At 35.0% G+C, this 15,310-nt stretch overlaps 1 protein-coding gene across 2 annotated transcripts in view; it reads right to left on the reverse strand.

Moving 5' to 3' along the window:
• Positions 1-15,310, reverse strand: part of LOC110113111 (protein RRC1) — a 52,901-nt gene that overhangs the window by 8,526 nt on the left and 29,065 nt on the right. For both annotated transcript variants that reach the window (XM_020845541.2, XM_028697555.1), the window contains 6 exons: positions 12,205-12,259; positions 10,086-10,238; positions 3,827-3,946; positions 3,560-3,725; positions 2,326-2,438; positions 2,043-2,114 (listed from right to left, as the gene is read on the reverse strand). In XM_020845541.2, the coding sequence (XP_020701200.1) occupies positions 2,043-2,114; positions 2,326-2,438; positions 3,560-3,725; positions 3,827-3,946; positions 10,086-10,238; positions 12,205-12,259 (679 nt within the window). The remainder of the gene's footprint in view (positions 1-2,042; positions 2,115-2,325; positions 2,439-3,559; positions 3,726-3,826; positions 3,947-10,085; positions 10,239-12,204; positions 12,260-15,310) is intronic.

Genomic DNA, 15,310 nt, shown 5'->3' on the forward strand with positions numbered 1-15,310 from the left:
CATGAATCCTTTTTCTCCATTGTGTCATATTAAAAGTCAAATTCTCATTTAAATCTAATAAAGAAATATCATGTCTAATATTTTCTAACCAAGTCTTTTTAGGTCTACCTCTACCTTTCTTAACATAAGTCAAATCTAATACCTCAACTTTCCTAACCGGGTCATCAAAAGGCCTCCATTTAATGTGGCCAAACCATCTAAGGAGACTCTCTCTAATCTTATCTTCCACTGGAATCTTATCTTCCACTGGAGCTACTCCAACCTTTTCACGTATATGCTCATTTCGTATCATATCTCTAAGGGTAAAGCCACTCATCCACCTAAGCATCCTCATCTCTGCAACACTTAACTTAGTATTATGCTTCTCTTTTAATGGCCAACATTCGACACCATAAAGCATTGCAGGTCTCACCACCATCTTATAGAATTTTCCCGTAAGTTTGAGGGCAAAACAACCAATGAATGTAAAATAGTATGCATAGCTTTTACAAATACATTTCAGAAAGCTAATCCTAACATCATCATCATTACTCTTATCCCAACTATTTTTAGTTAACCTTATGAACCCTCATTCTCTATAAGTCCCCGCTGAGGCATTGCATGATGTTTTAAAAAAATTTTGGGGCATTTTTTGCCGCAACTATGTTACCTTTGATTGACCATTTTTCCTTTTCTTTCAATATTTAAATTTATCTATCTTATTAGCGCATCCTCTAAACCTTTATTGCACATAGCCAAATCACTCTAGTCTATATTCTACTACCTTATCTTCAATAGATGTTACATTCAATGACCCAACAATATGATAATTTCTCAATCATTTTAATTTTACATATATCCATATTAACATTTTCATTTTTTCACACTCAAGTTAGTTATTAATGCCTTCTTTACAACCCAACACTCAAATCCATACAATATAATCCACCTAGTTGCAAATTATAAAATTTACCAAGTCTCAACATTCACTTATTGCTCCGCATATGAGACTAATCCAACTAAGCTCAAATTAAAAATATTATAATCCTCATTAACATGAATCCAACCTAAAAAGCAAAAGAATTTTGAATGAGTTTATGAATTAAGTAATCAAATTGCTTTAGGCTTTATTAAGTTAAAGCCAGCTAATGGTTTAAAGCAATAGAGCTCACATTCATATGGCATCATAGCAGGAAATCTATTTGTCCATAATTAATGCAGCATTCAATTTTCCGTTAGTAACAATAGATATGTAGGAATTACATGGCTTTCTTAGCAAAGTAAGCATTAGCATTCATCAAGATAGCATATAAATATAAGTTTGAGCCAACATTAACCCCATTGCATGGAAAATCATCTGCAAGCATTTGCAAAAGATACAAGCAACAAATATTGATGCATGCTTACACATGATAAGTTTAATGAAATTTGAAATAAAAAGCAGAACAAACTGAGAGTGAAAAAATTAGTCAAGTGTTAAAGGAACCATAAATGTCCCTAGGCTCATAATGAGCAGAGTTGTTATATAAAATAAGGTGATGAATGTTTCCAAAATTAGGTGCCAACTTTTCTTTTTCCAATTTTCATTGAATCTCTCAATTCTCCATATGTATTCATGCTTTCCTTGCCTAACACCAAGCTGATAAGCAATGCAAAAATGAGGAGAATTTAATGGACAGACAAAGAAAGAAAGCGAATGAAATGAACGTAAGAACTAGAGAATTTAAAAATGAACATGCAAAAAACATTGACATCAAAGTTCATAGATATGGGCTCATAAAGCAGGTACTATATTATGTGTTAAAAGTCATGGATATGTTTGAATGATCAAAGTTCTTCCAGAAGTTTTAAAATAAGAAGAAATAACAAGAAAGAGTTTCTCAGTAAAGTTATGTTGTTATGCCATAGTATCCCAATGTTTAGAAGATGTAGAAAGTGGTATGGCAGCACATAAGAAATATTCCTGCTGCATAATGCAAAAAGAACAAAAGCAGAATAGCATTAAAGATTATAACAAGATCCCAACTCCTAGAATATAATATGACATGCATCAATCAACATACCAGCTCAGAATTTTGGCCGGCGACAGAAGTAATTGGCAAACCATCAGGTCCAGACAAGACCACAGTACCGCCCTGTAAATTAACAGATTCCAATTAATTAGCAACAGAAAGTAGGACATGTAGAAAACTGGCTAGTTGTGCCCATAAATTAGTAAGGAAATATACTTTAATACAGGTCCCTCAATTTCTATTTTTCCGATGAAATTTTAAACCAAGAAAGCAACACAGAAACATTCTAAAGAAGTAAAACAAATAGAAGGATACAACTTCAGGTGGACCTTACATCTTTGTTACGGATAGCCATCTGTCCTGGTGGTGGAGCAGGGAGGGCCTGTGCCGGAAGTGCAACAGATTTTCCCCAGCCAATCTTAAGCTCATACTCATATATCACGACACCTGCAAATAAGAGTCATATAAACATCAACTAACTTTCACTAAGTAGAGTATTGAGAAGGAAGCCATTGGTTACGTAGCATTAACTAAATGAATTTACCAAGTTATTTATTCTTCTTGATAACTTTTGGCTTTAGATGAAAGTTTACAGAACAAAAAAATAAAGGGTTGTGTTGCTTTTCTCACAACAATGCAATTGCATTACTAGTAATAAAGATAAACAATGAATAACAAACCAACTTTATATTTTATAACGGAAATAATAAGTTCATGGTTCGTATTGAAAATTATCAACATCCATAATACAATAATCTAAATACAACTTAATTATCACTATGTTTGCAAAAAGAAAGCGAGGTTGATGTTTCTAACTATATGCATCACATTTGAAAGAAAAATTAAGATGGAAATTTAACATTCATGACTCCTCACTATTTTTTATTTTCTCTCTAGTGTTGGCTAGGAATTAAGGTTGATGATGATATTCACAAAATGAATTAACTCCCCCTCAAACAGACTTAGCCAGGTTAAAAAAAATACCAATTTATCTTCCTTTATACTTTAATGACTCATAGAAGATTACTTCTATGCTTCTATGTAGCACAACATAAAAAAGAAATCAAAAGAAAGAATAAAGGATGGTATCGAATATTTAAAATGCCTCCTGGGACCCTCAAGACTTTCACATAATTACCTCCTACTAAAACTAGAAAGAGGATTGGTATTTTGCACCTAACGCGTGTACTATGGTAGAACATCACCATAAGAAAAGATCTGCAAAATAACGACTTGGAAGTCTTCATATCAAGATTTATTTTTCTATTGGTTGGAATTAACTAACTTAATTTGCAAGCATCATCGTCTGCTTTATGTCTTGATGTGTACCGAGTGAATGTGTTCTTGAATGAAGCTTTGACATGCCTTCTCGGCTTGTATTTGCAAGTTTTAACTGAAATTTCTTGAAGTTTACAATGATTGTCGTCTATTATTTTGTCTCTATTTTGCACTTATAAATCCAAAGTAATTGAGATCAATAAATCTTCTTAAATTACTAATATTAAAGAGAAGAGGAAGTTAAAATATTTACCAATTCATCCAAATAAGAAAATTTGAGTTTATCTAACCTTGCATTTCATCTTTAGCAGCCTGTCCGTCAGCCCTGTTCATGAAAGCAACAAAACCACAATTTCTTTGCCGCCTCCGCTCCTCCTCTGTTCTGGGCCACATAATCTTCACACTTGCTATTGGCCCAAACCTACCAAATGTCCTCAGAAGAAAATTTTCATCAACCTGTCGTAGCCCCAATTGTAAGAGAATCATAGGATAACCATCTCATCAATCTTCAGCACAAGCGATCAACAATCTTAATAAGTATTAAAAACATTGTGTACCTGTGGTGAGAGGTTTCCAACATACAAATTTGTTGTTTGGGGATCACCATCGTCGAATGAACCAGGAAGCTTTCCATTAAAATCAAAATCATCTGGCAGTTCATCAAAACGGCTGGATGGCTGCACACAAGATTTTTCGATAAATTAAATAACTAGAAACTGGGTGAATAAAAACTTAATTTAATTGGACAAAATATCACCATGAGCCACTAAGAGAAAATTTCTTTTTGGGGCTCTTTATTCTGTTTATGATGTGGGTGATGAATGTGCAGAAAAAGCAGTGATTAAAATGGTTCCAAAATTCACTGGAGCCAACAATTAAAGTGCCACTTGCAACATTCCTTTAATAGTCAAAATATCAAATTTGAGTAGAAATATAAATGTGATGGCTAGGGGCATACAGGCATGCAAAACAATAAATTATAACTGACAACATATATCTTAGATTGATATTGTATTAATTTCTATGCTTCAAAATCTTTATTGTCATAAAATCACTACTTTTATTCCTTTAATAAAAAAACCATCCAATATCTTTCTAATAAAAATCATTAAATAGCCTAATGATCATATTCACAATAAATAATTAGAATTATTCTATGGGTGTGCATTATTGAGGTAAAAACAAGAAGCCCATATCCCACTACGTAGGTTCAACTACATGAATTATTTTTCTCCATAGTATCCTATTAAAAGTAAAATTCTCATTTAAATCTAATAAAATTATCATTTTTAAATAATTTCTAATAGTCATTTTATTTCTACCTCTACCTTTTTTAACATAGGCCAATCATTTTTTTAACATTGGACAGATGGATATATATGTCTGTGTGTGTGTTGTAATTCATGTATGTGGTTTGGCAGTTCAAGAGGCTGTAAAACTGATATATTCAAACAAACAAGCATGGCTTTAAATATTTGGATAGGTTTCAAGTTTGTATCGTTATTCATAGTTCGGCTTTGGACATCTAGATGCTAGAAATTATTACTTGGTAGCTTCATTAAAGGTCATAGCGGCTTATGTTCGCACATAGTTAGAATCTGACAATGATACATAATACTTAGATATTCCATAAATAGAATGATTATCTAAAGCTCCCATGAAAATGAACATCAAGTGATGTCTTTGTTAGCATTCGGAAAAGAAAGCAAATAAGCATGGAAGTACCCCTTAATTGATCACAAGTATTATACTAAGAGTAACCATATCTTGAGAGAATGGAAGCTCTAAAAAACGATAGATTAACCCACTTCATCTATAAGATAGGTTGTAACTCATCACTGAGCTTTCCATTTTTAGAAGTTACATTTACAGGCCTTCCAATGGATGTAAGCCCTATCAAAATTAACTTGGGTTGACACAATGGTATCAAACCCACTAAATCAAAAATCAAGCCTTCCAATAGATGTAAGCCTCATCCCAATTAATTTGAGCATTCTAATTGATGTTAGCCTTAATCCAACCTAAACTCGCATCAACTCCCATGCCCATCAATGAAATCCATAGGTTTCTTACAACTTTGAGTCAAAATAAAACTCACGAATAACTAACAAATTGTCACATTGTGCCTCTAAGCTTTTATTGGTCATGCCTAATACCCTATACTGCAATTGATATTGTTTTGAGCCTATGAACTTTTCAAAAAAAAAACTAATATGACCAATGTTTAAAATTGAGTATTCGGGTATTGAGACGTTTTTCATTCGTGAGGCGAGGCGTAAGCCTCAAGGCCTTTTGAGGCGTAAGCCTCAAAATCAAAAGATTGCGTAAACATAAAATGATAAATTTGTTATATACTAATGAGTGAATAATATAAAATATAAAAAAGCATAAGATATGAAGTGAAATCAAAATATCTCAATAATAAGACAACATGAAATATAGTTCAACTCAAAATTCTATCTTTCGGAAATCCCAGTATTCTTTTCATTAACATATAATTCCAATTTCCAAAAATAAATAGCAATGACATATCACATAAGAACTCATAAGTCATCAGCACTGCCATCACTAAGGGGTTCTTCATTTGAATCATCATCATGGTGAATTGCTCTCCCCTTCCTCCTTTCCTATAGAGTCCAATGTCGGGCATTTACTTCAAGATTTATGTAAGTTTTAATATATATAGCGTGAGGCGTAAGCCTCATGCTAGTGAGGCGAGGCGGGCCTCAAGGCGGACCTCAACCAAGTTGAGGCGCAAGCCTCATAAAAAAACTCGAGGCGTAAGCATCGAGGCGTTTTTTACTGGAATTACGCAAAGGCGAGCCTCATATTGCGCAATTTTAAACCATGAATATGACTACCTCTATGCTAGTAAACTAAAAGATTATTGTCTTGAAAGCAAGTCTTCAACATACACCATATATTTCCACAAGCTCTCTAAATATTGCGGGTTTCACCCTTTAACATTGCAAAATGGGGGTCCACTGCCATACCCTGATGAACAAACAACTCTTTAATTGAGTAAGCTCTTGTGATCATAAACGGAAATTGACAATAAGGACATATGCCCATAGGAAATCTCAGTGCCATATTTAAATAAACTCTGGTATTCACATCAAGAAAAATCTAATTAAAACAAACACAATCTACCTAAAAAAAATTACCTCTTAGTCTTCTCATCTACACATTGAGGCTCAAAGCAAATGAGTTGGTTGTTCCTAAATGATCAACAACTAAACAGAAATCGAAAGGTTATGTAGAAGGCCAACATGCAAAGGGTGATCCCCTAGACAACTTATTTCAGCAACATTGCATGAATCAAGCGCTACTTCATTATCCCCTATTAAACCAAGGTCCTTCCCTGATATAGTGGTTCTTTTATATGGAGTATGTCTACCATGTTACTTTTTCATGAATATCATGTTGTCTCTCTATTATGATTTAGTCATCTTATTGGCTTAGTATGCTCACTTTGATCCCATATAATGAATTTGTCTTCATTAATCGTCGAAACTCTATTCCTAACACTTTATGCACTTTATTATGCTTCTACTTCTTTCCCACAATGTTAATTTTCATCCTTTTGTTTCCTACTTTTCATCACCTACTCCAAGGTTCAACTCTTTTCTCATGTACTGTTCCTTCTATTTATTATTCCCCCACCTCCAACTCTTCCATCAACTTCTTTAATTGCTATATTTATTTTCATCTTCTTCACATCCTCCCCAACATTTTGTACTTTGGTGTCATTAGCCCCTTAAGGCTAATTTTATGAATCCAACTTTTCCATTCATGCTTTTTAAGTGGCTATATGAAGTGATAACTCTACTTTATACAATTTTTTTTCTTCACTACTTCTAGCCATGCACCTTTGGTCCATTTTTCTCCTAATTAGTGAATTTTCTACCCCCCATAGTACATGACTAAATCATATCTTATTTCTGCTACATTATCTTCCATATGCCTTAATCCTAACAAAATCACTACCAAATTTATCGTTACTAGCTTTAATATATGTCCAACATTTCCACTTCTTTCACAAAAGTTATATGGAATTTCTAGGAGATTGTACCAATATAAGAAAAATTGAGTGTGGATATTTTGTTGGTTCAGTGCTTTATTTTTGCATAAACTTCATCACCGTTACCTAATTATTTAGAATCGCCTAGGGCGTTATTTGGTCACAAGTACTTAGAATTTAGATGTATTTTAAAATAATGTAAAATGAACTCAATGTATTTGAAATTTTTAAGATTGTTTGGTTGGTTGTAAACTAAATTCTGGATATTATTTTTTTTAGTTTGGTTAGCAAAAAATGAAATGCATTACTTAATGTTAAGGATGATGGCCTGATGTTGAGTGAATGACAAAAACAATGGCAAGATATGGGGTACATGAGATCGAGGCTAGGGTCTCAGATCGTGCAGCAAGACAACTACAAATCACAGGATAGTGTCGTGGGAGAAGATGGAATCTCATGCAATGAAAATGCAACATGTGCGGAAATGGACGAGAAGTGGATCATGGGATGGCTTCAAGCATATATGTCAATGGCGCAAAATAGCGTGCGCTATGGTGCACGGTGCGATGCGACACACATAAAACATTATTTTCTTGGTGCGGCAAAGATTTTCAAAATAACACGCACTATTTACGCTATGTACGAGCAATGGCTCATGGCGCAAGGTAAAAATAGCAAGGGCAATTTTGTTGACATCTTAAAAATTCTAGATTATTTAGCATTGTCAATTTTTTTAGGATTTATATATGAATATCATAATTAATCATTAACTATTTAAATATCAATTTGATAAAATATTTAAAATATTTTATTTTATCTCTAATCTCTAAATAAAAACCTAACTTAATATATTTAATTTAATATTTTAAAGACTTAGGACTGTCTAGGGTTTGCTTTTCTCATTGTCCTTTTTCATTGATGCTTCGGTTTCACATACTTCGTGTGAACTAGAGTTTTGAAAAAGTCGCACAAGTAACCTTCTTCGCCACCTTCAACAACAACATTCCAGTCAGATCGAAAGTCATGAAAGAAGCTTGCAGCAAAGATAACAACTTTCTTCCTTTTCGCACACTTCTTTGGCTAAATTTAGTTAAAGTAAAATGGACAAGGAACGTGATTTAGGTTTCTGTAAGATTTAAAGTTGTTATTTTTGTTGTTTGACAAGATTTAGGCTAAAACGCGCTTAAATCCTACTCAAATCCACCGAAGAAGGAACATGATTTAAATTTCTATGAGATTTAGTTGTCATTTTGTCATTTGGAGGGATTTAGGCTAAATCATGCTTAAATCTTACTCAAATCAACCAAAGAAGGAACATGATTTAAGTTTATGTAGGATTTAAAGTTATCATTTTTGTTGGTTAATAGGCTTCAGCCTAAATCATAAATGAGCCTTTTTATCTTTGCAGCACAAGCTTAAAACACAATCTATTAATTCATGAACTAACCTTCCATAGGTGTTACTCACATCATCATAATCATTAGCCTTATCTCTATTATTTAGGGTGAAATTTATAAATCATAGTGCTCCACAAAATAAACCTCAAATAGTTGAGATAAAGATGATGATGATCATAATGTGAGGAACAACAAAAAAAAAGTCTTAGTCATAAATCAATTTGTGTATCATAAGCATGTACATCAAAGAGCAAAATAAGCATCAAGTAGAGTTGATGTGTAAAGAATAAGAAGGCTAACAGTTATAACAAAAAAAAAGTTACCAATAGATTTAAATCGTAATAGTGGTCGTAAAAAAGTAATTCTTATAAGTGATCCAAAATAGTTAAGGTAAGATTAAGACATCCAATAAAGGTGGGTTAAATGCTCTCCTAGGCACCCATTTTAGGCAAGGCAAGTCGATAACATCTTGCATGCCTCCCAAGTGGGATTCATTATTAAGGTGGAGCATATTTAAGTTCCTTGCCAAGAAGTGAGGTGAGCATATTATCTTACATGAAGCAACGAGTGTTAATACTTTAAAGATGAAAGATAGGATTTTTTAAAAAGTTGGCATGAGATGATGAGGAAATGATAAAGAAACTTCAAAAAAAAGAAAAAAAAGACACCAAGAAATAAATCTAAATAAATATTGATATAAGAGCTTCAAACTTTAGAGAATTGGAGAATGAAGAAGAGGATGTGTGCAAGTAGACAAGGAAACAGATGTAACACAAAAAATCCAATATTTAAAAGATAACATAAATAAGGAAGAATATGGAATAAACATGCTATAGAATTGAAAATTTTAATAATTTTGAGATACTTAATTTCACTAATCTTTCTAATTAGATTTAAGAACTTGGAATGCAATGAAGATTTAAATTTAATTATTTTTCAAATTGATTTATTAACTGAAGCAGCAATGTTTTTTCCATTATGTCATTTGAACAAGCCTCTATGGCGATGTCTAGGACCTCAATGTTAGGCAGCTATATTACCTTGAGGACCCTTAGCACTTTCAACAACACTAGTATCCGATGTGGTATCAATGTGCATCAAAACATGATTGGAGAAATATGAATGTTAGGCAGCTATATTACCTTGAGGACCCTTAGCACTTTCAACAACACTAGTATCCAATGTGGTATCAATGTGCATCAAAACATGATTGGAGAAATAAGTGTTGTTTACACCGTTGAATAATAAATGAAAGTACCATGCTCCATAGAATAAAGTTAGACAAACCACAACTTAGGCTTACATATAATGATTAATAGCTTTTTTTTCTCATTTGAATTCCTTCCTTTTAATTATTTCATGCAGAGATATTTCCAATCATATAATAGAGAAACTTACAGCTGAACTCTCACTATGACGCCCTTCACGCCATTGTTCACGTTCTTGATTCCGCTTTTCTCTCAACTCTTGCTCAGCCTTGAGCTCCTCAAGAAAATTGTCAATAACCCGTGGTTTTCCTTTCTCCTTTTCCTTTGGTTTCTCTTCTTCTTTCTGCAGGTCATCAAAAGGATTTAATAGGATCGCTGTCGTTTAGTAAATTTGCTAGTAATTGTTAGTGAGACAATAAATGTGAAAAAAATAAATTGAAAAAAAATTCATTAAAAAAAAAAATAGCTTGAAGGACAAACAGGCCAAACATGACAAAACAGCGCATTGATTATCAGCTGATAGTAAACAGATTATATCAAAGTACTTCAACATGCACACAAACAGAGTTGAGCATAGATAATGCTTATGATGCATTACAAAGGTAAAATCATGTTATGCAATTTGATGAGCCACTCGTTGGTGGGGGCAAGAAATATAGGGAGCCTATACCCCTCGCCCGCACGAATGAGAAAACCGAAACGACCCACTAAATCACGAAATGACGAAGAAGAAGAGGAAGAACAAAAGGAAGAACAAACTCTTACAATAAAACTAAAAAGAAGAAATTACAAAACACACAAAATTACGACGACTTACAAACTTTGACTCATAAACCAAAGACACCCTAAAGTTGCTGCACTTGGAAGAAAGATACAGGTGGAGTGGCACTTGCGGAGAGACGAAGAGAATAGAAGCCAAGACGAAAGGTTGGAAAAAGCTCGCAAGATTTCCGGAGGGGATGACAAAGAAGACGGACAAAGCTCGCAAGATTATCCAAGCAAACCCGCAAGTTATAGCTTTTCCAAAAATAACATTTCATTCAACTATTTCAAACAATACATAACCCCTCATATTTATAGGTATGAAAGGGGAATACCAAAGGACACAAACAATGAATTCACATAGGAATTCCAAACATCACAAACATTAAAAACCTAATTGCTTTTCACGGAAAAACAGCTCAGCCAAGGAACCGAAGGAGAAGCCGCGGTAGACAAGGAGGCCGCACGGAACCAAGGCGCCACAGCCACGGGAAACCACCGGGCTTGGAAAAGCAGCAGCCGGCCGGAAATCCAAGAGGCAAAGGCACGGAAAACAGCAGCCCATGGAAGCCAAGGAGCCATGGCATGGGAAAACAAAACAAATCTTGGGATTCCAAAAGCCATTTTTGGAATCCCAAGAGACAACTTTAATTTAAGATAAAATAATAAATAAAAGGCTACATAAATGCGATAATAAATGAACTAAAACCTAGCTAATAATGAGCTAACTCTTAGTTCAATAAATGAACTAAAAATCAGCTCATAAATGAGCTAAATTCCAGCTCAAATTTTATTGAGCTTGTAAACTCAAGGGAGGCCAAAATTGATTTATTTTGGACATGAGTTGACCCCCCCTTTGTCTACATCACTCGTACAGGACAAAAAGAAACTTCAGTTTTCACAGATAATAAGATGAAGCTTGGACCTCAGAGTTCATAAAAATAATGTATAGCAGAAAGCAACATAAATAGGGATCATTCAACTGGGTCTTATTTGTCACCCTGCACCAAGAGACCTTTGATCATACTGCTGCAGAGCCTACTCAAGGCAAATCAAAGCCATAAAGCATGTCTAAGAACTCACACTAGAAAAATAAATAAATGAAAACCAAGCCCAAAAGTTTTCTCATGCAATCTCAGCCAAGGACAAAAGGTAACCTGTTACACTATTGAGCTAGGCAGTTATAACTCTGCCATGTAGTCCATGAAAAAACAGAGAAAATGTGCACAAGCATGCAGAGAAGCCATCTCAACCACAATTAAAAAAATCACTCAATATTTTAATATACTGTTTTGCAAACTTGACTAATCTTAAGACTATTACAACAAAAAATACAGAAGTTCTTGAACATGCATTTCAAACCATCAGTCACCAAAAATCTGTCAACTAAAATAGGAAAGATTCTCCAGGGGATGATTTGGTTACAGATTCAGCACGCTTTTCTTAAACATATCCCAGGTTGCTTGACTAGGACATCACTTCGTACATGTACAAAACAGAGCTACTAGCAAGATATTAATGACCAACATCACAAGTGCAATGCTAACCTTTTTCTCAGATTCTTTTCCTTTGGAAGCTGGAGGTAAGAAGGATGGCACATACCTGAAAAACAAAATTTTGTAGTAAGAAAACCTATCACAGTACCAAATAGGGAATTTATTATGTGCATATTCCATACAACAATCAAGCATTTAACAGCAAACAGGTCCAATAAACAAAGCATATGATCTCTGTAGAATTGATGTAGAACTAAATGCAGGAGAAATTATGCAATATTAAAATAACACGCATTTGAATTAGAGCAATAATTATTATGTTAGCTTCCAACGATGTAAACAAGTATTAACATGTCAGCGTTAGAATCATGAATCATCAATCATAATCAAGATTAGCATAGCGTGAGGGATTTTCAAAGGAAATCCCTGAATTAACAATAAGATTGAGCACTACTTGGATCCTACTCACTTGCACTCTTGATATGGGTTAGACGGAGATATGTTGCACAACCCCTTATAAAGCCACAAATTAACGGGAAGATTTAGAAAAGCAAGAGATTTGTACGAGAAATTCACCTTGATCAAGATTTAGAAACGATCCGCCACTTGACGGAAGAGAGTTGTTCGTCGATAGCGGCGGCGAGGGTGAAGACAATCCTTTCAACGTATTCTTCAATGGTTTGATCAATCTCCAAGTTGAGGTTAAAGAACGATGACTTGAGGATATCAACTTGACCTTGATCGTTGTAAACAAGCCCGTGGTCATGTTCTGGATCCGCCATACAAGAGTGAACAGCTACTATGAGAGATCGGAAACTCTCGGCAGCAAAGAGTGGATTTCTGGAGGGCAGGACAGCAGTTTCGCTTGCTGAAATTCTCTGGACAGCAGCCTGGCGATGCACAGAAAACTTGGAAAGCAACTGTGGGATGCCGGAAGCTCTTGGACAGCAAGGTGTGGTCTTCAGGAGGGTTGGACAGAAGATCAGCAAAGTTACACCTGCTGGAAATTCAGGACAGCGGTCTTAAAGAGGTCCAGGAATTCGGGACAGCGACCTAGGAGGATCAAAATCTTGAGGTGGAAGTTATGCGGGGGAGAGAGCCCTAGGGAATTAGCTTTGGAGTCATAGAACAGCAAGTAGGAACATTGAGAGAGAGAGAGGAGGGGCAGGCGGCTTGCTTGGGAATGGGGCTTGATTTGGGGTGTTAATGAGAAAGGAGAGAGAAGGACAGGCGACAATCTTTGATGAGCTTGATTGGGGGATTTAATTGAAGTAATAGTCAGTTTTTAAGTTTGGAATATTAAATTAGGAAAGGGATTTAATTCCAATCCTGATTTAATATTCAATTGGCATGATTTGAGGGACCTTCCAAAAATAACTTCTCTTATTTTAGAAAAGAATTTAAATTCAAATATGTTGGAATTTGAATTCAATAAAGTTTCCAAATTTAGGGGAACTAATTTAGGGAAGTAATTGAATGCAAAGCTTGGCAAGTTTGGGAATCCCAATGAGGGAGGGGGTGGCCAACAGCTAAGAGGAGGGAAGGGCTTAGGGTTTGGGTGGCGGCTAAGTGGAGGGGAGGAACCTTGGGGCCGGTGGCTTGGAGGGGAGGGGACAGGCCTTATGGCCGGCAACTTGAAGGTGGAGAGTGGGTTGGCCAACGATTGGAGGGGAAGATGGGTGCTTGGCCGGCGGCTATGGAGGAAGTTTGGTCGACGGTCAATGGAGGAGGGGAGTTTAGAGAAAAGAAAATGAACCACGAGCCCGGACGCTTCCTGTGGCTAGTGGGTGATCCGTCGCCCTCACCTAGGGTTCTCACCAAAGCTCTCTCTCAAACACCCAAGAGACAATTGCTGAAATTTTCATTATAATCTTCATTAGGCATCATAAGCATAGGAGACTATAAATAGTCCCCTAATATAATAACAAAACAAAAGACAATAATGCCCCCTGGGGTCACAAACACTTATTCCCTCAAGTGAGGGTAAAATCGGAAAATAAACAGCAATAAATCAAATACAATAAATAACTCAAAAATAAAGCGGTGTAATCGTGGTCGTTGATCGTCAACCCCGTCTCCACGGTCAGATGTCCTCATCAAGAACTTATTAATAAGAAAAATAATCTCAAGCATGCCATATTCCAAAGATTCCAAGGACTAATGATCTAAAACTAGCATACTGTAAGGTTTCTAAAACTATTTCACCTTGAACTAAATGTACGAAACCATCTAGCATTACTCCGTGACTTTTTCTAAAATTATATTCATCTTAAACTAAGTGTGTCGGGCCATTTGGCATTACATGTAAACAAATAAGAAACAAACCACCTCCTTCAATGCCATAGTCGCCATCATCATAACAATGTTATATGCTTCTTGGAGGCCAAGAAGTGGGGCACCTTTAGAATAGGTGTAGACTCCCAAGACGAAATAGAAGAAAAGGAAAGAAAGAGAGGATATCAAAAATTTTTCATTCATGCTATTTGATTACAATAAGGGATATTTATACTACTTGGGTAGACCAAGTTTACAAGATAGACATGATATACTTAATACATGTCTTAAAATAAAATAAATACACTCAATCTACATCACTAAAAGAAAAAAATAAAGTAAAGATCATTACATATTTGTAGACCACTACTTTATGTTACAAATCTTAACTATTTTGGAGTTCTTCTTCTTTGGTAAACTCGAATTATTGTTGGTAGCTCATTCTTCACAATTTGATTATACCATTTTAGGATCTAATAAAATATATTGATATTTAACAATCCCGTATCCATGAAAAACAGCCTTGCCCTTAAGGTTGAGAGAAGCAAAAGATATAGAGTGTTGCAAAATTTTTCCATGTGGCATCCTCTGATGTATTTAATTTATGTTGCAACAAGACTTGACGGTGAGGTTGGTCACGAAGCTTTATAATGTGGAATGCTAAAATGGCATAAGGAATAAGGAGTGGTTGATCATTATAAGGTTCAGCAATGTGGATGGAGTCAAGGGAGGGGTTCCTTTAAATGGATTGAGAAGAGAAATGTGAAAAACAAGATGAACTTTGCTATTAGAAGGGTTAGGCGGTAAGCCACTGGGCTAATGACCTATTGAATTGGAAAAAATCCAAAATATCATTTATCTAATTTGGAATGTTTTCTACATA

The sequence above is a fragment of the Dendrobium catenatum genome, unplaced genomic scaffold (assembly GCF_001605985.2).
Source record: "Dendrobium catenatum unplaced genomic scaffold, ASM160598v2 fragScaff_scaffold_972, whole genome shotgun sequence".
In the NCBI taxonomy this organism is placed as follows: domain Eukaryota; kingdom Viridiplantae; phylum Streptophyta; class Magnoliopsida; order Asparagales; family Orchidaceae; genus Dendrobium; species Dendrobium catenatum.